This window comes from Sebastes umbrosus, chromosome 14 (assembly GCF_015220745.1).
Source record: "Sebastes umbrosus isolate fSebUmb1 chromosome 14, fSebUmb1.pri, whole genome shotgun sequence".
NCBI classification, from domain to species: Eukaryota; Metazoa; Chordata; class Actinopteri; order Perciformes; family Sebastidae; genus Sebastes; species Sebastes umbrosus.
The window spans coordinates 3721819-3745214 of record NC_051282.1 but is presented as its reverse complement, the minus strand read 5'-3'; the positions used below and the strand labels follow the sequence as shown (position 1 = coordinate 3745214).

General features: G+C 40.1%; 1 protein-coding gene across 1 annotated transcript; it reads left to right on the top strand.

The window, feature by feature from the left end:
• The first annotated feature begins 509 nt into the window (after nucleotides 1-509).
• Nucleotides 510-20852, top strand: LOC119502228 (NACHT, LRR and PYD domains-containing protein 12-like). The gene is given in 11 exon segments (XM_037793069.1): nucleotides 510-653; nucleotides 977-1075; nucleotides 5423-5667; nucleotides 9427-10706; nucleotides 10708-11210; nucleotides 13814-13991; nucleotides 15918-16090; nucleotides 16957-17130; nucleotides 17996-18169; nucleotides 18827-19000; nucleotides 20375-20852. Coding segments are annotated over 11 exon segments (3153 nt in total). The 5' UTR covers nucleotides 510-522; the 3' UTR covers nucleotides 20397-20852.
• The last annotated feature ends 2544 nt before the right edge of the window (nucleotides 20853-23396 follow it).

Sequence of the window (23396 nt, the reverse complement as noted above, 5' to 3'; positions counted from 1 at the left end):
GCAAGTACATGAGAACAGGAAGGGAACACTAAAAGTAAAACTGTTCAGTTAGTCCAAGGACTCCATTTTGAGTGAACAGAGCAGAACAATGAAGATGGAAGTCTGAAGCAGGGTGAGTGTTAATCCAACATTTTATTACTTTACTGTCAATGTCTCTGAGTCAGTTTCCTCCCTGTGGACTGTAGAGGAGAGAAATGTTAGAATGAACTCAACAGTTTGATTCTTCTGTGAACACAAAGTTATGACTGGCTGAATAATCCTCATTAAACCTGCTGTAACCCAAGAAAACAAGCAGAGATTTAAAGAGCATTGACCAGGTGAATGCTGGATGGTTTTATTATACTGTATGCTGTGTGTGTGTGTGTGTGTGTGTGTGTGTGTGTGTGCATGTGCGTGTGTGTGTGTGTGTGTGTGTGTGTGTGTGTGTGTGTGTGTTACTTCCTGTTCTCTCAGTCTTGCCTGTGACTCTTGCACAAAGTCAGTGTTCCCGTTTCACCTCTCAGACTGACTTCAGATCAGAAGATGAGTGATGGTGTGGAGGAAGAGGAGGACAGAACAGAGTCTCTAGTCTCTGGCTGTCTGTCTATGAAGAGTGACCGGTCCAAAGATCAACCTCCAAACGTCAGTAATGAACCTGGACCCTCAGACACAAAGTAAGAGAACTGCTGCTAACTCATTTATAGGACTCTTTTTAGTTACCTCTCACAATACCATGTTTTCTGTTGATTTTGTGTTTGTATATTCAAATTTCTACATAAATGCATTTGCCAACTAAAATTTAACAAACTTCATCGAATAAACTCTTGTAATCTAATCTAACAGAATGACTACAAACTTTTAACCCTCGTTATCCACAGTAGCAGCAGTTTGTGTGTTTAGAGCTACCTTAATGACTTTGTCATCAGATAACGTATCAAGGATTCATGTGATAAGAATAAAATCATCTCGGTGTTTGCAGAGTTCAGTACAGACAGAGAGCAGAGTCTCCAGTACCCAGCTGTCTGTCTATGAAGAGTGACTGGTCCAAAGGTAAACCTCCAGACTTCAGTAATGAACCTGGACCCTCAGACACAAAGTAAGAGAGCTGCTATATTCGACTTTCTACACAAATGTATTTGCCAATTAAAATTTAACAGACTTCGTCAAATAAACTCTTCCTGTTAGTTTCTGTGACAGCTGTCAGTCACCTAGAAAAGATGTAATCTGATCTAATAATAGTGTCTAATAGTCTAATAGTCTGGTGGCTTTGAAGAGAGCGATATAACGGCTTCAGTTCCCCGTCAGAAAGGGCTGTCTGACAGCGAGGTAAAGCAGCTGTGGACGGGAGCAGCAGAAAAATGTATTTTAGCCACCTAAAAATATATATATATAAATATATATATATTTGTTTAAGTGTACGCTATATTTAGAGTATTTTCTCTGCTTTACCTCGCCATCAGACAGCCCTTTCTGTGGGGAACTTAGGCCATTTTATCACTGTCTTCAAAGCCACCAGACTCCATTCACATAAACAGTAATTTGACCTCTCAGAACACAGGAGTTGCTGGTCTACCGCTGCATCCATCGGTTAGTTTGTTTGTGTTATTGTGTGACTTTCTGATCTGAACTAACGTGGCGTCCACAGCAGTACATCGCTTAGCTTCCTGCCGGGACTCCTGTCTGCTTCTCCAAACTGGGAGCACGCCAACCGCCATCTAAGTTACTGTGTGTAGCGTTAATACACTGACTATAAGGATGTATATATACTGTACATGTGGCAGCGTCATCACGCAGAAACCTACGTCAGGTCACGATATGGGAAAACGTTTTTAGAAGAGCTTGAAGGGAAAACAGCATTTTGACGCTAAAACATACGTACGTAGTGTTCAGATTTGAATACATAAGGAACACTGCTGGGAAGATACAGAATGATATAAAAACAAAATGATGCCATGCCAATGCACTGATTTTGTTGATTGTGTGTTTGTATATTACATTTCTACTAAAATGTATTTACTAACTGAAGTTTAACACACTTTTTGTGACAGAGAGAGAATTAATTCGTGCATTCTTCCTCTTCGTATCTGTGACAGCTGTCAGTCACCCACAAAAGCTGTAATCTAAGAGGACTAATACAAACTTTTAAACCAGATTATTGACAGTAGCAGTAGTTTGTGTATGCAAAGCTACTGAAATGACTTTGTCATCAGAGAATTTATCAAGGATTCATGTAATAAAAATAAAATCATGTTGGTGTTTGCAGAGTTCAGTACAGACAGAGAGCAGAGTCTCCAGTATCCAGCTGTCTGTCTATGAAGAGTGACTGGTCCAAAGGTAAACGTCCAGACTTCAGTAATGAACCTGGACCCTCAGACACAAAGTAAGAGAGCTGCTACTAACTCATTTACATGACTCATTTTTCAGCTATCTTCGCCAATGTTTTCTGTTGATTTAGTTTTTATGTTGAAGTTTTTACTGAAGTATATTTGCAAACAAAAATGTACACTTTTTGTAAGACAGACAAAGCTAAATCATTTGTTCCATCTTCCTCTTAGTATCTGTGACAGCTGTCAGTCACCTAGAAAAGATGTAATCTAATCTAACAGAATGGCTACAACCTTTTAACCCTCCTTATTGTCGGCAGTAGCAGTAGTTTGTGTGTTTAGAGCTACCTTAATGACCTAAAAAAGAGAATTTATCAAGGATTCAAACAATATGAATAAAATCCTCTTGGTGTTTGCAGAGTTCAGTACAGACAGAGAGCAGAGTCTCCAGCACCCAGCTGTCATTTTTTTCATTCAGATCCACTGCAACAGGAAATAAACTGGGACACATCTGGAATGTTTACGTTAACAACTGTGAAATGGTCTAAAGATCTGCAACTAATCAAAATCTGGAAGAATGTGCTTCAAATGTGTAATTCATTTTCTCAAGTTTGTCCTCAAAATATTTAGTTGGTTTGACTTCTCCTAAAATCAGCTGTTAGGACCTACTGGGTGTCATCTTGAATCAGTGCACATCATAATTGTGCAACATGTGGTGAACAAGCATCTGTAGAAAATATTTGCTCACCTTGATTATATGTGTTGATGGTTTGAGTTTGTTCTTTCACTACATATGTAAAATATGGTGAAGGAAAACTCTGCTCAAAGGTCCACTTACTAATGATTCAGAGCTTTCAGTTGAAAGCTTTGGATCATTATTATGTGGACCTTTGAGCTTAGATTCTCTGCACCACATCTTGTTTCTGAAGGTGAAAAACAAACATCTCTGGTGTAAAAGTATCTGCTGACAAAAAATGGCATGAAATGGTCAAATGTAGATTTGTACCACTTCTGTTTTTTAGAATATTTGAATTCATGCCTTCATTTGATAGTTGACAGTAGACAGTGGCAGAAAACATATTGACATTAAAAAAAGGAACACCAATGACACCAGTGTTACATGCTGTGTGTCTCAGACCGCTGGTCTACCTCAATATTTAGACCACTTCTAACCTCAGTTCAATCACCTCATTGGTGATATGAATGGAGTACAGAATTTATATATAAATAAACATGCTGTTACTTTCTGAATCTATTTCATGTGTTAACAATAAACACTTATAAAACAGGGAAACTGTGTCAGACCTTTCTGACTTCTTTCATCTTCCAGTAGTTATAGTTTATGCGTTATATAAGTTCTGTCCACTGAAACGGAGAAATCAATGACAGGATTTCAGCGCACGTTGTGAAGGTCATCCTGCGGCTAGCGACCATGCTAGCAACATAGCATATTGGTAGCTATAACTAGTTAGATAGTAAAATAATGTTAGCTATAGATGGAAATAATCCGAGATACCTTACTGGTGTGATGTTCATCACCGTGGAAACTACAAGCTAGCTGCTGCCCAAATCCTGTCATGGATTTCTCTGATCCAGTGGACAGAACTTACATAAACTATAACTACTGGAAAACTAAAGACGTCAGAAAAGTAAGAGACAGTTTCCCTTTTTTTCTTAGTGTTTATTGTAAACACATAGAATAGATTCAAAAAGTGACAGCATGTTTATTTATATTGCAAATGTTGAAATTCTATACTCCATTCATATCACCACTGGCAGGCAGTTAATGTTTACCGTGATGACGCTGCCACTTTGTGGTTTCCCGGGACGCCCTCGCAATATGTTCGTACCTGCAGCAGCCAATCAGAGTTTATCTGACTGTGTGTGTGTGTGTGTGTGTGTGTGTGTGTGTGTGCGTGTTACTTCCTGTTCTCTCAGTCTTGCCTGTGACTCTTGCACAAACTTGTTTCCGGTAAATGTTCTGTTCTCAAAGTCAGTGTTCCTCTTTCATCTCTCAGACTGACTTCAGATCAGAAGATGAGTGATGGTGTGGAGGAAGAGGAGGACAGAGCAGAGTCTCTAGTCTCTGGCTGTCTGTCTATGAAGAATGATCAGTCTAAAGATGATTTTCTGAACTTCAGTAATGAACCTGGACTCTCAGACAAAAAGTAAGAGAACTGCTGCTAACTCATTTATATGACTCCTTTTTAGTTACCTCTGACAATACCATGTTTTCTGTTGATTTTGTGTTTGTATATTCAAATTTCTACATAAATGCATTTGCCAACTAAAATTTAACAAACTTCATTGAATAAACTCTTCCTCTTAGTATCAGTGACAGCTGTCAGTCACCTAGAATAGTTTTAATTAGTTTGACCTCTCAGAACACAGGAGTAGCTGGTCTACCGCTGCATCGATCGGTTAGTTTGTTTGTGTTATTGTGTGACTCTCTGATCTGAACTAACGTGGCGTCCACAGCAGTACATTGCTCAGCTTCCTGCTGGTATTCCTGTCTGCTTCTCCAAACTGGGAGCACGCCGACCGCCACCTAAGTTACTGTAACGTTAATACACTGACTATAAGGATGTATGTAATTCGATCAGGAGAGACTCCATATTGAATGAACAATAATGTATTACATGGTGCATGATAAGTTGAATAGTGCAAAGTCTTTGGTGATTAGACTCCATCGTGACGTAGTATATCAGAGGAGGTAGTGATGCTGTGTCATACCCAAAACGGCATGTGATTATCATAAAGTGGGCATCTCTGTAAAGGGGAGACTCGTGGGCACCAATAGAACCCATTTTCATTCACATATCTTCAGGTCAGAGCGTTCTTCCAGACAAGCTAGCATGACATGGTTGATAACAATGGATTCTTTAGGTTTTTTCTAGTTTCATATGTTACCAGTATCTTGGAAACTGAGCCTGCTACAGCCTCTGAAATACAGAATAGTGGCCGTCAGATTGTTAAGAGGTTAATAAGACAGCCAGATAGGAAATTCAGCTAATTAGTGTTTATGAAAGAACTTTAACTGTTCCCTGTGACCATCTGAGCTTTGAGACAGTGTCGGCCAATCAACAAATCATTTTAGTTATAAAGACATGTCTTCACAGGAAGAGGAAGAGGAGTGATGTTTCTGTGGAGGAGCAGCTGTCCTGCTGTGCTTTGTGTCAGGGCGTCCTGAAGAATCCAGTCTCTACCAGCTGTACCAGCTGTGGACACAGTTTCTGCAGACAGTGCATCACCTCATACTGGGACCAGTCTGCTTCATCAGGAGACTCCTCCTGTCCCCAGTGTGGAAAAAGATCCAGAACAAGAGCTGGACTGCAGACAGCCAGTCAGACCAGCTCTGTACAAAGTAAGTATCTGTCTGATGACGTCTCCATGTCTGAAAACACTATTTGATGTTTTAATACACTGACATGTGTTGTGTCATACAGCATGACCATTAATCATTATAAATATCATTACATTTTATTTCTACCTGAAATTTAACTGCATGTTTTTTTCTGCTCCAGCATTCATATGTGCTCTGTATCACCTGTCCTGTGCTCTCCTTTGAGAGAAAATCTGAACCCTTCGTTTTTGGTTTCTCAATCAAAAAACAAAAAACAAATCAAACCCGGGCGTGTTTTGGTTTTTGCTAATTCCTTTTATCATTATTCATTTTTGATTGAAGAACGGGAGTCACGTGTTTTTTTGGTTTTTGGTTTTAAACCAAAAACGAAAAACTAAATCACGTGGTGTTTACAATAATTTGGTAACATGAAGTGGGGACCTCTGCTGGAAAGAACCACAAAGGTGATTTCCACATATAATTAATTAGGCTTTCAATTCACGCTGCAAAACTAAATAGTACATCACAAAAAATAATTAAAAAAATACAATACATTATCTTAATCAGAATTTACCATTGCCCATGCCTGGAGAAATACAAAAAGGATTGTGTACCTTTGTGTCTTTTGAGAGCTAGATCATAGAGCATTGTGAACATATTCACTGCTTAATAACTGTGAAATAATCTTATTCAAATAAGCTACAGTAGCCTTCTATCATCCTTTCTATGCATCTGGCTCGAAGTTGTCTGAATCTGAATCTGAATCTAAATCTGAATCTGAATCTGGACTCCTGTTTGGAGCGTGGGAGCATGAAATAGGCTACTGATCCTATGGTACACTCTACTGGGTGAAAACAGAACTACAACTACCAGGCTACAGCCTACCTAGAGCAGTGCAAGTGATCAGGTGGAAGTGTCAGGTGTGTTGAAAGGAGTAGCCAGATAGTGCTTCGTACCTGCCGACATAAAGAAACAGCCCATAGTGAGGGTGTGAGAGAGAAAAGTGTCAATCAAGTGAGAGTTCTGTAAAACATCTGCAGAGACCCTCCTTGTAATTTATCACACACTTTTTGGATAAAAGATATTCATTTGTTAATGAAAAAAACAAAACAAAAAAAGATCTATTTATGTAGCTATGTATGTATTTATTTAGCCTATTTATCTTCTACCATTATCCCGATCCTGTGCTTAAATAATGTTACACTTTTATAGAGTGACCCGGTGACCTAAAACCAAAAAAACACGTGACTTCTGACTTTGGTTCGTTCTTCAATCAAAAATGAATAATGATATAAGGAATTAGCAAAAAACAAAAACGGACCATTTTTTATTTGTTTTTCGTTTTTTGATTCAGAAATCAAAAACCAAAAACAAATGGTTGAAGTTGTAGTGTACTGTTTAGCTGTAAAATTAGAAAGTTTGTGACCCGGCTGCCATGTTGAGATTAGTTGAGGAAATACCAAGCACCGCCCACCAGCCGGAGCAAACTTTCTCATTTTACAGCTAAACAGTACATACAAGATGTTTGTGAAAACATTTGAGGAGAGAAATAGACATTACAGTAACAGAATATTAATTCATATTTGATCAGAGCTGCCTAATTTCACCGGAGTTCACAAGTGATTGATAGTTACCTCCGTTGAATGAACAGCCAATAGGAACGCTCTCTCTCTCAAATGACCTGTGATTGGCCAAAGTTTCACGTAACGGGCAAAGAAAATTTAAAGCCTGAAAACAGAATCATGAGGAGGAGCAGAAGTCTAGTTATCTCTCAGAACACTTGAATTACAATATGCTGAAAGGTCATTATGGAATTATTGCCCAATGATGACAAAACATTCTGCCTACTGCAGGTTTAAAGGTCCAGTGTGTAGGATCTGGTGGTATCTAGCGTTGAGGTGAGGAGATTGCAACCAACTGAAGCCTCTCCCCTGTTAGGGTTAGGGCACTTTTGTAGCTTCTAACTGAATCTCTGTGGTTTGGAATTTACTTTCCCTCCTGGTGCTCCTTTTTGGATATTTTACTGTTTACTGCTTTATTCATATCAGAGCTGTGTTAACTTACTGATGATGTAAACAAACATTTCCTGTTGTTGCTGCTTCACATAACAGTTTACCACCGGCAAACCTGTGGGATGCTTTTATTGGGAAGCAGCTATAGGAAATGCAGTGTATTTGTCAGCGAGATTTGCAGTTCTTTAGCCACGTTTCGACCGCAGGAACTTCCCCCAGAACTAAGAACCTTTTAACAGGCTCCATGTCCAGGTCCTGCGAGGACACTAGGGGATGTGCTGCTTCACTCAACTGGCTGTTTAAGCCATAGACATACATTATATACTATATGTCACAAAAGTGTGAGGTTCTTATTTAGATACAAGCAATGAAAGGTGTTTCCACTGTTAAGAAGGACACAAAGCAACATAAACAGTTTAAAGATTTATTTAAACTGCTAAAACTATCACAATAAAACAGATAAATAAGATCAGATAAAACAGTAGCAAGAGATAAAACTACAATAAATGTCCTTAAAATGGGGGTGTTAAAGTCCAATGGCACAGCGGGTAATAGACAGTTCAAAGAAAGGGGAGTGTTTAAGTCTCTGGGGCAAGCGGTGACGTGGAATGCACCTGACTGGTTCCTGGTTTTCTGCTTGCCGTTTCAAACAGGAAACAAGATGGCGGCCTGCTCATAAACTTTCTGTTATTCTGTCTAAACAATCCACCAAGATCTACTTCTGACAACATTTTAAGAGAGGTATAGGGACTCTGCAGGCTGCAGAGTGTGTTTGCCGCTGCAACCACCAACAACCCTCGTCACGTCATGTTGCTTTTTCATACGTCAGCAGACTAATTTGCTGAATCTTCACAGGTCTTTAGACAGTAGCGGAAACACAGACAACAGTGGGCTGAAGGAACCTTTTAGTTCCTTAAACGTAGTAGGACTAAAAAGTTCCAGGAAATTTTGGTGGAAACTCGGCTTTTGTTATTAAAACAGGTCTACAAAACGAGACATGAACATATTCTGCATTAATATTATTATACCCTCGTGACAACGTAGTCGGGGGTATATAGCGCTCCGCCTGTCCGTCCGGCCCTCCTTCCGTCCGTTTGTGCAGAAATAACTGCTGCAGCTCCTCCAGACCAACAGAGGTTTCCCGTGTCTTGTGAAGTGACGGAGCTTCGCAGAGAGAAACGTTATCGTCTCTGACCGGGTGCCTGTGTCTTCCCTGTTCCCTCTGGCCGCGGTCGGGAGGCTGAAGCAGGAAAAGCCAACACTAGTATCAGCATTGATTCATGGAGAGACCTTCGTCTGGTCAGCTAACATTACTGCCAAGCAGCTGAAATATAGAGTGATATTGTGGTTTTAGCTGACGTGTGTCGCCTCACTGTTTTGAGCGATGCTCGTTCATGTCCATTTAGAGCGAGCACAAGCGCAAGCCCGACGCTGACTTTCGTTGACTTAACGGCCACAGGCTGTTAACAAGCATTTCTGATTCTTACAAACAGTCCCTTTAACTTAGGAACTTCAAATTCAGTATGATGGTTGACAGTGTGGTCTAGTTGTGCCTTTTGGGGGTTAGAAGTCCAGGTGCCCAAAATTTATGAAATTTTGTCCAAAAATTTTGTTTTTTTTCGACTTACAGCTGCACATTGAGCATTTGACTAATCAAAATGCTTTATATATAACTTTATATTGATCACTTTCATATTGGCAATGAAAATAATAAGCAGATTGTCAAATTTTCTTTATTTTGTCTCAAAGTTTTTTCCTTCTCTTTCAGTAGATAGGGTTCTGCAGGAGGTTTTAGATGAACATAAGATCAGTCTGATGAAGAGATGTGAATGTGTGACTGAAGGAACTGATGAAACAGGAAGTGGAACCCTCCTCAACAGCATCTACACTGAGCTCTACATCACAGAGGGACAGAGTGAAGAGGTTAATACCCAACATGAGGTGATGCAGCTTGAGACAGCTTCCAAGATGAAGACCCTCCATGACACTCCAATCAAGTGCTACAACATCTTTAAAGCCTTACCTGACCAACGGGGACACATCAGAGTCGTTCTGACGAACGGCGTCTCTGGCGTTGGAAAAACCTTCTCAGTGCAGAAGTTCACTCTGGACTGGGCAGAGGGCTGGGAAAACCAAGATGTCAGTCTGGTGGTTCTGCTTTCGTTCAGGGAGCTGAACTTGATCAGAGATGAGCAGTACAGTCTTCTAATGCTGCTCCATGTTTTCCATCCAACATTACAGAAGGTCACAGCAGAGAAGCTCGCTGTCTGTAAAGTTCTGTTCATCTTTGACGGCCTGGATGAAAGCAGACTTTCACTGGATTTCCACAACAATGAGGTTGTGTCTGATGTCACCAAGAAATCATCAGTCAACGTGCTGTTGACAAACCTCATCCAGGGGAATCTGCTTCCCTCAGCTCTCGTCTGGATAACTTCCCGACCTGCAGCAGCCAATCAGATCCCTCCTGCATGTGTTGACAGGGTAACAGAAGTACGAGGCTTCACTGACGCCCAGAAGGAGGAGTACTTCAGGAGGAGATTCAGTGATGAACAGCTGTCCAGCAGAATCATCTCACACATCAAGACATCCAGGAGCCTCCACATCATGTGTCTAATCCCAGTCTTCTGCTGGATCACTGCTACAGTTCTGGGCCACATGTTGACTACAGACCAGAGAGGAGAGCTGCCCAAGACCCTGACTGACATGTACTCACACTTCCTGGTGGTTCAGACAAAGAGGAAGAAGCAGAAGTATGGTGAGGGACATGAGACGAGTCCACAGGAGCTGACGGAGGCTGACAGGGAAGTTCTTCTGAAGCTGGGGAGGCTGGCGTTTGAACATCTGATGAAAGGAAACGTCATGTTCTACCAAGAAGACCTGGAGCGGTGTGGTCTGGATGTCACAGAGGCCTTGGTGTACTCAGGAGTTTGTACAGAGATCTTCAAAAGAGAGTGTGTGATCTTCCAGAAAACAGTCTACTGCTTTGTTCACCTGAGCATTCAGGAGTTTCTGGCTGCAGTCTACAAGTTCCACTGTTCCACAAACAGGCAACACAGAGGTACTGGAAGGCCTTCCTGGGAGAAAACATATCTTCAATTCACTCCTGAAGAGAGCCATGGAGAAATCCCTTGAAAGTAAAAATGGCCACCTGGACCTGTTTGTTCGCTTCCTTCATGGCCTCTCTCTGAAGTCCAACCAGAGGCTCTTAGGAGGTCTGCTGGGTCAGACAGAAAACAGTCCAGAAACCATCCAGAGAATCATCAACAACCTGAAGGCGATGAACAGAGATAATGTCTCTCCTGACAGAAGTATCAACATCTTCCACTGTCTGACGGAGATGAACGACCAGTCGGTACATCAGGAGATCCAAGAGTTCCTGAAGTCAGAGAACAGATCAGAGAGGAAACTCTCTGAGATCCACTGCTCAGCTCTGGCCTACATGCTGCAGATGTCAGAGGAGGTTCTGGGTGAGTTGGACCTGAAGAAGTACAACACAACAGACGCGGGACGACAGAGACTGATTCCAGCTGTGAGGAACTGCAGAAAAGCTCAGTAAGTCCAGATGTGATTAACTTTATAGATCAGTGTAGATTAGTAGTTTAGTTCTTCAAATATACACACTATAAAATTATTCTTAAAATATAATATTCTTATAAGTGTTCCACGTGTTTATTACATAAATATGTCAGTTGTAATTTGTCAGAGATGTTCTTGAGCTGTTTCAAATGTTGAGTGAAAAAAATGTTTCAGTAGGTTGTGATTCTAGCTGTCAAGTTAATGAACATTTATTCTATTTCTAATACTTGTTACATTTTACATTTTTTTCTTATTTATCTTTTTGGGTGATTGAGGCGACATGTGAACCTGGTAAAACAAATTTTAAAAAACAAAAGATCAGCTGGCTGATGGAGCGCTGGGTCTAACTCTGTGTAACGGCAGCAACAGAACGTTTGCTGGTCCGGAGGGGAGTTGGGGCGGTCCTGGGATCAGAGCCCTGGTGCTGGGGTTTGCACTGGCTGAATTTGAGCTAACTGCTAACTGGGGGTACGTCTTCTGGAGCTGCAGTACACTCTACTCCCGGCGGCATGGAGGACAAGGCAGGGAGGACGAGGCGGGGGTGCGAGTCAATTTCTCGTTTCTGCTTCTTCTAATTCAATCCAGACAGTGCAGTGTCCGTTCAGAGCATGTCTGTTCAGAACGGGCCGAATGCTTGGCTTGTGGTGTTGCTGCTTGCAGCTTTCTTGAGGACCGCCCGTACAAATAACTTAACACTCGACATTGTGCTACCAGCAATACACCCACCAAGTGTGAAGTCGACTGGATGAGCGGTTCTCAAGATATGCGAAGGACAAACAGACAGACAGCTTTATAGTTAGATAAACAAAAACTATCAAAACACACACAGACCCTGGATGTATTATTCTGCAAAAGTGATTTGGTAGCACAAGTGGAGATATCAAGTCAGTGAACTGATTCAGTAACGTCAGTTGCACAACAACATCAATCTAAAGTTTTAACATTAGCATTAGCTTGGGTTGAGCCAGGGTCAAATATTTCAAACCGGTTTGATATTAAGCCAACTTGAATTTCCCTTGGGATCAATAAGGTTACTATCTATCTATCTATCTATCTATCTATCTATCTATCTGTCTATCTATCTATCTATCTATCTATCTATCTATCTAAACACCGGACCAGACTGGTGTACAGAATTTTACCACTAGGTGTCACACTTGACTCAGCAGCCGGAGAGAGCCCATGAATGAGAGTGGAGCGACTCCAGTCTACATGATGACAGTAATGCACCTCTAAGCTGGTTTGCCAACCGCCAATAAACACTACAGAAGAAGAGGTGGCACAACATTACACGTTACCTACTGTGTTTTTGGGCTCATCTCTTTCGTTGGCTTCAAATCCAAAATGTTGCCATATTGTCGCAGTTTTAGTTTTCTTTGAGACCAGCTCTGCCATGTCTCGTCTCGTCCCCCCAAAAAAGCACATGAACTTCCTAGTCAACAAACCTCTTCCCCCTCCCTCCTCTACTAAAGTTTGATCTCCTTCATGTTGCCGGCCTCGGCTCACGGCCTGTCGGACACTAGTGGCTCCGTTAGTCTGTTTATGAACTAACATAGAATCATAATATTACTTTAATCATGTCGTCATATTGCTTATTAGTAATGCAATACAGCCTGGATTTAGCACTGGCATAGGTTGTTGATGTAATCTACTTTTTAATTTGCCAGAACATGTCATAATGACAAATTTTAATTTAAGCTTGTACACCGGACCAGACCGGCAAAACCGAAAATCTACCCAACTCTTTCATCAGCCACCGTAAACTACTGGTTATACGAGACAAAGATTGCCGTTGTAAAACTCCTGAGTGTGTTGAATCGGGCAATGGTGCATTTTATTGCTAATGAATTCAAGTTGTGTTCCATCATCTTGATTTTAAGTCTTTCCTTTTATTCTGTTACTCACAGAAAGAAACTCAGGTGTTTCTCTCTCTTGTTGGTGTAGAGAAGAGTAGTAGCAGGAAATACACAGCTTCCACCAATAACAGCGGTCTGATGAATATATAACAGCAGAATGCTAGAATTCAGACTATTTAAGAGATCTTATACACATCAAAGATCAATGTTATGTTTTTAATGCTGATACACTGATAACATCTTTCTGATGACATTATGTTGAAAATAATGAAACCTTATTGGTTCGTTAATTGTGTTTGTGAGCTGAATACGTTTGATGCTCAGAAATGAGTGTAAATGACAAAACGCCATGCAGTCATCAAAATATCTAGTTATATGAATGTTTAATTATGAACAGGTCTAATATTATTACGTGATTTGTTTAATCTCTCTACTGTTTAGCAGCAGTCACTGAATTTTCCCATTTATGGACGTGAACCTGAAAGCAGCAGGTAGCTAGCAAAGAGAGGTCAACTTCCTCAACTGTATTATTATTACATATTCACTGAGTTTTGAAAATGCTTTTTGTCAAACAGTGAGATAAGATTAAATGAACCACTGATGTGAGGAGCAAATGTTAATCAAAGAAGTATATATCAAACTGTTTAGTCATCAAATGCATGAAGTAAATATAAACTGTCCTCTTTCATAATAACATATTTTTTAATTTGTGTGTCATGACAGACTTTCTAAATGTGAACTCTCAGATACTCACTGTGAAGTTGTGGCCTCAGCTCTGAAGTCCAACCCCTCCCATCTGAGATATCTGGACCTGAGTTACAACCCCAACATGCAGGATTCAGGAGTGAAGCTGCTTTCTGCTGGACTTGAGAGTCCAAACTGTAGACTGGAGAATCTGAGGTCAGTTCACTGACTGTAACTTATGTAGTTTGTACACACACTCTCTCTGCACTGGCTCTGCTCCAGATGGCGCTAGAGAGGGACATTCTTGTCTTTGTGTCAGCGACTGTAGCTCTCCAACACGCTTGGCACACAGGAGAGGCTTCAGTTGGTTGCAATCTCCTTACGTCATCGCTAGATACCTGCCAGATCCTACACACTGGACCTTTAACCACAGACCTTATTTCAGGCATCTAACTAAAGACCCATTCAAAAAACCCACTGACTTCCAGACGAGGGAACAGGAAGTGCTTAAATGCTGACTCATTTCTGGGTTTTAGGACAAATTCCTGTAGCACTCTATTTGAACATGTCTAAAGGTGCAGCACTCTTCAACAAACACGTATTGCACCAACTTAAAGGGACTATTTGTAACTTTCATAAATGCTTGTTAACAGTGACACCTATGGCCGTTAAGACAACGAAAGTCAGCGTCGGGCTCGCGCTTGCTCGCTCTAAATAGACATGAACGAGCATCGTTCAAAACAGTGAGGCGACACACGTCAGCTACAACCACAATATCACTCTATATTTCAGCTGCTTGGCAGTAATGTTAGCTGACCAGACGAAGGTCTCTCCATGAATCAATGCTGATCCTGGTGTTGGCTTTTCCTGCTTCAGCCTCCAGTGTCTCCCTCTCCGGAAGAGACACTGGAGACCAACGTTATCGTCTCCCGACTCCGCCCGCAAGGAGACACCGGCACCTGGTCGGAGACGATAGCGTTTCTCTCTGCGGCGCCCCGTCACTTCACAAGACGCAGAAACCGCTGGTGGTCTGGAGGAGCTGCAGCAGTTATTTCTGCACAAACATCCACTGTACATTCACTAGATATTCTCAGAGCTAAACTAACTCTTCTGCAGTGTGTAGTGTGCACGCATGAACGTGAGGTGGAGCAAGAACCGAGCGTTGTGTTAGTGCAGGCAGGCAGAGGAGCAGTCTGAACAGCGTAGCCACACGCGAGCGCGCATATGCGCATGGGATCCCGACCCGGTAGATTTATACCTGTAAGAAGTTACAAACAGTCCCTTTAAAGGCACATAAAGGATGATTATGAACGACACCATCAAATCAGATGTTTCTCTGGTTCTAAGTTATTCCCACATTCTTTTTGACAGCAGATCTAACTGTGCTCTGTTTTCATGTCAGCATTGTCTAATTATTTGAAGCCGCAGACATTTAGATTGCAACAACAACCAAATAAATATTCTGCATCAGACACCTCTTTGCAGGTTCATATTTTTTCAAGTCTATCTGAATACAATACTCACATGTTCATATGTACATTCAAAGAGTTATTGATGTATGTCATCATTCCTTCTGTCTGTGAAGCAATCCAGGAAAAGACAACACTTATGCCATATCACGATATTACGATATCAAAAATCTAAGATGATATCTTGTCTCATATCACAATATCAACATAATATAGATATATTGCCCAGCCTTAGTATGTATCCATTAAGTATGTTGTGTTTGAAAATGTCCTTGTTGAGCTGCAGGAGGAATAGTAACACAAAGAGGGAATTTGGTACTAAACAGTCTGTAACTTTGGGCAACATTGATTTTTTAATGCCAGAATGGATATATTTACTCCATTTGAGTCTATTCGGAGGTAGAAGGAAGTTACCGCTTTTATTGTTGTAGTCTGAGTGACGTGACGTCATATCCGTTCCAACCAAAACAAACAAGCCGGCCACCGAGAGCTGAGACGAGAAAGTAGGAAACGGCGGAGGGTCCACAATAACACAATGACAAAGTCACTCTACTCATTTTACAGAAAAGCTCATTGATTAGGACATAGTAATATTGAGCTACGCATTTAAAACCTGAACACATCTGATTGGATTATGAAATGATTTGTATTTACTTTTTTCATCTTATTCAGATTTGTGGGACTGCAGGTTGTCAGAGATCAGCTGTGCTTCTCTGGTCTCAGCTCTGAAGTCCAACCGCTCCCATCTGAGAGAGCTGGGTCTGAGTGAAAACGAGCTGCAGGATTCAGGAGTGAAGCTCCTGTGTGGTTTTCTGGAGAGTCCACTCTGTAGACTGAAGACTCTGGGGTCAGACACCATTCTTTACTTCTGTACTGAGATTAATATGATGTGAAAGTTGTGGTGACACTAATCTGCAGACATAAGGCTGATATTATACTGATCCACACTGAGTATCTTAATGCTAAAGTCCATTTTCTTCTTCAGTGGTTTAGTCCATTGACCGGCAGAGCAATGTTAAGCTACACAATTAAAACCTTAATATATCACAACACCTGACTCTCATCATGTTTTTATAAAGAAATCATATATATAAAAAAATACATAAATATAAAGAATGAATAAATAATCTCTATTTCAGTTATCAGACAATAACAAATATACTCAGTATTGTTTTTTATGTAAATTGTATGAAGCTATATGATGCTTATACTGACTGAAAAGGTTAAACTGAAGATGCTTTGATTTTATGACTCCACTATTCCTAAAATATATATTGTTGATGTCTTATTTTATATATTTTTTGTTCACATTTCCCCCAAAATCCTTCCAGACATATTTGACATATTTGGAAACTTTGAGATCTTGAGTTGAATCTTGAATCAGTTCCTGTGGGTTTTTATTTGTGTTTGGCTGCACAACATGAGTTAGTATAGATGGATCCACTGGTGGAGCTGTCAGAGTTTAAGAGGTGAAGTCACTACGTCTTTATTGAAGTAGCAGCACGTTGTCATTCATATTAATGAGAGCTCTGTTTCACTTTTTGTATTTTACAGTTTTTAACCTGCATCCTGTTGGCTTCAGGTGTTTTGAGTTTACATTTTCTAAACTTCTATATTCTAAACCTTCTTCAGCTCTGAACAGATTATTAAACATTGAATGATTTCAAGCAGGAACGTTGTCTTCTAAACTTATATCATTTATTCTTTATTCAGATTGAGTCTCTGCAGGTTGTCAGAGATCAGCTGTGCTTCTCTGGCCTCAGCTCTGAAGTCCAACCGCTCCCATCTGAGAGAGCTGGATCTGAGTAAAAACGAGCTGCAGGATTCAGGAGTGAAGCTTCTGTGTGGTTTTCTGGAGAATCCACACTGTAGACTGAAGACTCTGGGGTCAGACACCATTCTTTACTTCTGTACTGAGATTAATATGATGTGAAAGTTGTGGTGACACTAATCTGCAGACATAAGGCTGATATTATACTGATCCACACTGAGTATCTTAATGCTAAAGTCCATTTTCTTCTTCAGTGGTTTAGTCCATTGACCGGCAGAGCAATGTTAAGCTACACAATTAAAACCTTAATATATCACAACACCTGACTCTCATCATGTTTTTATAAAGAAATCATATATATAAAAAAATACATAAATATAAAGAATGAATAAATAATCTCTATTTCAGTTATCAGACAATAACAAATATACTCAGTATTGTTTTTTATGTAAATTGTATGAAGCCATATGATGCTTATACTGACTGAAAAGGTTAAACTGAAGATGCTTTGATTTTATGACTCCACTATTCCTAAAATATATATTGTTGATGTCTTATTTTATATATTTTTTGTTCACATTTCCCTAAAATCCTTCCAGACATATTTGACATATTTGGAAACTTTGAGATCTTGAGTTGAATCTTGAATCAGTTCCTGTGGGTTTTTATTTGTGTTTGGCTGCACAACATGAGTTAGTATAGATGGATCCACTGGTGGAGCTGTCAGAGTTTAAGAGGTGAAGTCACTACGTCTTTATTGAAGTAGCAGCACGTTGTCATTCATATTAATGAGAGCTCTGTTTCACTTTTTGTATTTTACAGTTTTTAACCTGCATCCTGTTGGCTTCAGGTGTTTGGAGTTTACATTTTCTAAACTTCTATATTCTAAACCTTCTTCAGCTCTGAACAGATTATTAAACATTGAATGATTTCAAGCAGGAACGTTGTCTTCTAAACTTATATCATTTATTCTTTATTCAGATTGAGTCTCTGCAGGTTGTCAGAGATCAGCTGTGCTTCTCTGGTCTCAGCTCTGAAGTCCAACCCCTCCCATCTGAGACACCTGTACCTGAGTGAAAACAAGCTGCAGGATTCAGGAGTGAAGTTTCTGTGTGGTTTTCTGGAGAATCCAAACTGTAGACTGAAGGCTCTGGGGTCAGTTCACTGACTCTCTGTTACTATTATAGATCTGATAGATTTAATTAACAATTGAACCTAATTTATGTACAAACATAACTTACATCCATAAAGTTGTTAATGTCTTTTTCTTCATATTTTCATGTTTCTTGAACTAAATTTAGTCTGCAGTCACAAAAGACTTGTGTTTCTTAAAGAAACTGTAGAAAATGTCCACTGTTAGTTGTTAAAGTAAATTAATGTTTATCATTTTTGGTAAATGGTCACATCTGGATACAGAAGATCATCTGAACTAATATTGGTTTTACATTCATCAAGTTTACTTCATGAAGTGATTTTTGGTTTCTGTTAATTTCAACATATTCCACAAATAATGTCTGATCATTGATATTTTTCCTTCTGAACACACACATAGATGAACAGAGATCAGCAGCATGTTATTGATGTGTGTTGACATGAATAGGTGTATGAATGTTGTGGTGACATTTGGATGATGTCTGTAGAAGGCTGACATTATGATGATCCACAATAACACAATGACAAAGTCACTCTACTCATTTTAGGGAAAAGATCATTGATTAGGACATAGTACTGTTGAGCTACACATTTAAAACCTGAACACATCTGATTGGATTATAAAGTGATTTTTATTTTCATCATTTATTCTTTATTCAGATTGAGGGGCTGCAGGTTGTCAGAGATCAGCTGTGCTTCTCTGGCCTCAGCTCTGAAGTCCAACCCCTCCCATCTGAGATACCTGAATCTGGATGACAACAAGCTGCAGGATTCAGGAGTGAAACTGCTCTCTGATCTTGTGAAGAGTCCAAACTGTAGACTGAAGACTCTGAGGTCAGTAGAGGGTCGGAGTTGGTCCATGCTGGTTTCAGCAGTATTGTTGTGATGTGTTTCCTCAGTTAAGCTGTGAGAGGAGAACAGTGACACAGAGAGAGAAAGAACAGTCAGCCAATCAGATCAGCCAGAAGCTTGTTGTGATCATGTGTTAGAGTTGATGTGAAGAAGATGTTGTTGTTGTGTTCATGTCTCCAAGAAATAAAACTGGATTACAGCTGACAGCATCACAACATGTATAGAGACAGTGGTTCCCATCCATCAAACTGTCATACCATCAAATCTGATCAGAAAGTGTTTGTTCTCTCAATGATCAGTTCATCTTTGTCACAGCTCTGAGATCAGTCTGACTGAAGCCTCAAATCTCTGGCTCTTATTTCATAGAACCATCGTTACATTTAGTAACCATGACGTGGTCTTTATACAGACCAGAACCTCTGCTGAAGTCCAGTATTCATTTGTAATTCAAATGTCACTGAGACCTTGTTTTCTAACACCTTTGAACCCTAACAGCAGTAAATCCATCATTAAGGTGAGCAGTGAATATCTCTCTGATTCTGCAGTAATGATGCGTTCAGGACTCTCAGCAGTTTATTTCCACTGTGTACTTCAGTGAAATCTACAGACTTGATGCCCAAAGTCTCTGCAGGTCTGTGAGTGCTGAGCTCAGTGTGTTCACTCCAATACGTTAACATGAGAGCTGAAAGGAAGCCGGCTACGCTACACAGACTGAAGTCCCTGCTGCTCTTTATACTGGATGATTTATTTCTATTTTTATTTTATCTTTATTTAACTAGATAACTCAATTTAGAACCAATTCTCATTTACAATGACGACCTGGTTCAAGAGGCAGCGACAGAAGGCAAGGCCATACAAGATATTAGATCATAAAACATAAGCACGATTAGTGCTATAAAACATTAGACAAAATTAAAACATCACAATATATACAGTATATACAACAATAGATATATATATATGTGTGATGTGCTGTGTTCCAGAGAGGCAAATTCAGAAGCAGGTGCAGTGATCAGAAACTATCTCTTGTAATGAGTTATTAAAGGAGGGTAACAGGATGAGGGTGTGGAGTTTTAGTGTCTTTTGTAACTCGTTCCAGTCACTAGGAGCAGCAAACTGGAATGAGTGACGACCAAAGGAGGTGCAGACTTTAGGAACGACCATACTGATGAATTTGCTAGAGCATGAATTGCAGTTACTGTCGGAGATACTGAGTAGTGAGCGGAGATATGGAGGTTGGTTCTGCCAATGATAGTTTTATAAATGAACTGTGTGCTGCATCACTGACTGACAGCTGATGAAGGGATTCTCTGTAAACACTGATTCATGACTTCTGTTCTCTTCTTCTCTCATCAGCCAGAAGGAGTGGCCTGTGTGAATGCGTTGAGAGGATCAGCCGTGTCCTGATGATCCACAGAGGTTCACCACCTGGACCTGGATCTTATTAACTCTTTTTTATTCATTCATATATTCTGAACCCAAAATGCCTCTGCAGAATAGTTCAGTTTATGACAACATAACTGTAGATTAACATATTTAAATAGATCTTTCTGCTTTGCGTTGTGTTGCAGCTCCACTCTGTGGAACGATGGAGTTTTGCTGTTTATTTCCACATATTTCTAAATAACAGTGGAAGTTAATAAAGTTACCCTATTAAAACCAAGCCCCTCAGGAAGAGCGCCGGGCCTTGATGCCCATTTTCGTAGCGGCCAAACGGCGGTACTACAACTTCTGTGACCGTCACGTGATGCCATTGGGCCAAAAAAGACTTTTTCCCATAGACTTACATTGGGAAAGAGACGTCTGTAACTCAGCGGATAGTTTATTTTTGAGGAGAATCAACTTCCCAGTATGAACACTTGAATAGCCCTTATTTAAATCATTAGGTCCTAAAAGTTGTAAAATGCACTAATAGATGAATCCAGAGTTATTTCCTTCCTCCGTTCATGTGAATGAGACACAGATACAGGTACTTTATCACTCGGCAGTCGAGCCGGCTGAGCAACTCTCAGAGGAATGAACGGGAGCCTCCGACGCTGTATCCAGTTCTCTTTATACATCCATGATTAAAACCAATACCAGCCATTTCTCATATTATAGAAGATAAATATTTGCTTGTAACAAACAGAAAGAATGAGATGAAATCTGAATTCAGTCGAGGCTTCACTTTAGTTTCTCAACTGACTACAAACAGATTAAGTCTGGATTGTGTTGGAAAGTCGGCACCTTCATATTTTATATAATGTTTGATGTCAAATAAACAAACAGAACTGATTAACATGCATACTCTAGATGTTATATTCACTAATCATGTACGTACAGGAAAATTCCAGTTCTATGAGATACTCTGCTAGTTTTCACGTAACATGACTGAACACAGACACATAAAGTCGCCCGTGGAGCTTCTTCCACTCAGAAATCAGTGTTGAAGCGGTCGATATCACCACCGTTCATGTTCTGTTGTTCCTGCACAAGCAAAACGTTCACACCTTTTGTATGATATTGGAATTGTATATTGAAAGAAACATCAACAACAAATGTAACTCATATGATAATATAATACATTTAAAAATAGTGCTTCACGGCGCCTGGGTTAGCTCAGTTGGTAGAGCGGGCGTCCATGTATTAAGGCTTGGTCCTGACTGCGGCGGCCCGGGTTCAAATCCGGCCTGTGGCCCTTTCCGCATCCACTCTCTCTCTCCCCCCTTTCAAGACTCTATCCACTGTCCTGTCAATAAAAATGGAAAATGCCCCCAAAAAAATAATAAAAAAAAAAAAAATTGTGCTTCACATTGAGCAATAAAATGTGTCATTTCTGGCTACCATCTGTGTTTGGATTATGAAAAAGAGTTGCACAGTTGCAACGCAGGAAAATGGCTTGAATTATTTTGTATTATGCAACAGACAGAATAATTTTTCATCAAGATAATCAGAAGAGTTGTGCATTTGTATAAGTCTGCAAAAGAAAACAACAGAACAAAATGTTAAGTTTAATACTAAATAGATTTATTAACATGATTTAAACATAAAGCTGAGATCTCTCCATTCCTACACCACCATGTTCTTGTTTGGTTGGCTTCGGCTATGTTACTAGATTAGGTTTAACACCCTTCATTCACCACACAACCACTCATCCATCTGCTGACAAACTGATAACACTGACTCACACACTTCATCACCTCACTGTGTTTTTTTGGTTATTGTATGTTTAGTAATAAACTTCAACACCTTTCAGTTTAAATCCGTGTCTCTGCCGTCTCTTGTCATGACTCATGACACTCATAAACACATCAAGTTAAAAAGCTGATCTGTGTGTGTAATTTCTTTACACATTAAACTGTATTGTATGTTGTATGTTAATTGTAACTTCCTTTTTCATTTACAGTATCTAAACTCAGTCAAACTGAAATTTGAATTATTTCTCTTCTTTGTGAGAAAATACAAATTCGACCATATAAACCAGGGGTTCTCAGCCTTTTGTAACTCGAGGCCCATGTCTGATTGGTAAAATAATTCCGAGGACCACTTTCCCAAATAAATGACAAACCTGGCTATAAATATGTGTTATGCCACCGTCATAAATATTCAGCTTACCCTCACCCATCACTGCCTGCCATTATGAATCCAAACTATTCAGGGTCATATTTCCACACCACACGCTTTGGAGCTTTTACTGGTGCAGGATTGTCTCCAACATCACTTTGCGTTTCAAAAAATGCTCCATTTAGTGTCACTGCATCCCAGACATATATGTCTGTAAAGGGGAGGCTCGTGGGTCCCCATAGAACCCATTTACATTCACATATCTTGCGGTCAGAGGTCAAGGGATCTCTTTGAAAATCAACATGACAGTTTTTCCTTGCCAAAATTTAGCGTAACTTTGAAGTGTTATTTAGCCTCCTTCCCGAAAACTAGCATGGCATAGTTGGGACCAACGCATTCCTTAGGGTTTTTAGTTTCAGTTTTTTAGTGTCCTTTAGCTATAAACCCGCCCGCTACAACCTCTGACAAACAGAATAGCGTCCGTCGGATTTTGAAGAGGTTAATCAGTACCTCCGCGGCCCACTAGGTGGTGCTCTGAGGCCCACCAGTGGGCCCCGACCAAGTGGTTGAGAATACCTGGTTTAATCTATTCCTTACTATATTTATCTGTTTTTGGTTTTAGTAAGGTGATTAAAAAAAACACATCACACCACTTTCCCATCATGACCTGCCGCAGATGCTTGGCTCACATGATCGTAACGTGATAGGCCAGAGGTCGGATCAGTTCCACTGAGGCTCCGTCTTTGGCATCCCGGACTTCAGGTGTGAATCTGAATCTGACCAAGCCAGTTTGAGCAACCAGATTTTTTTTTTTTACTTGACTTGAATTTTTAGA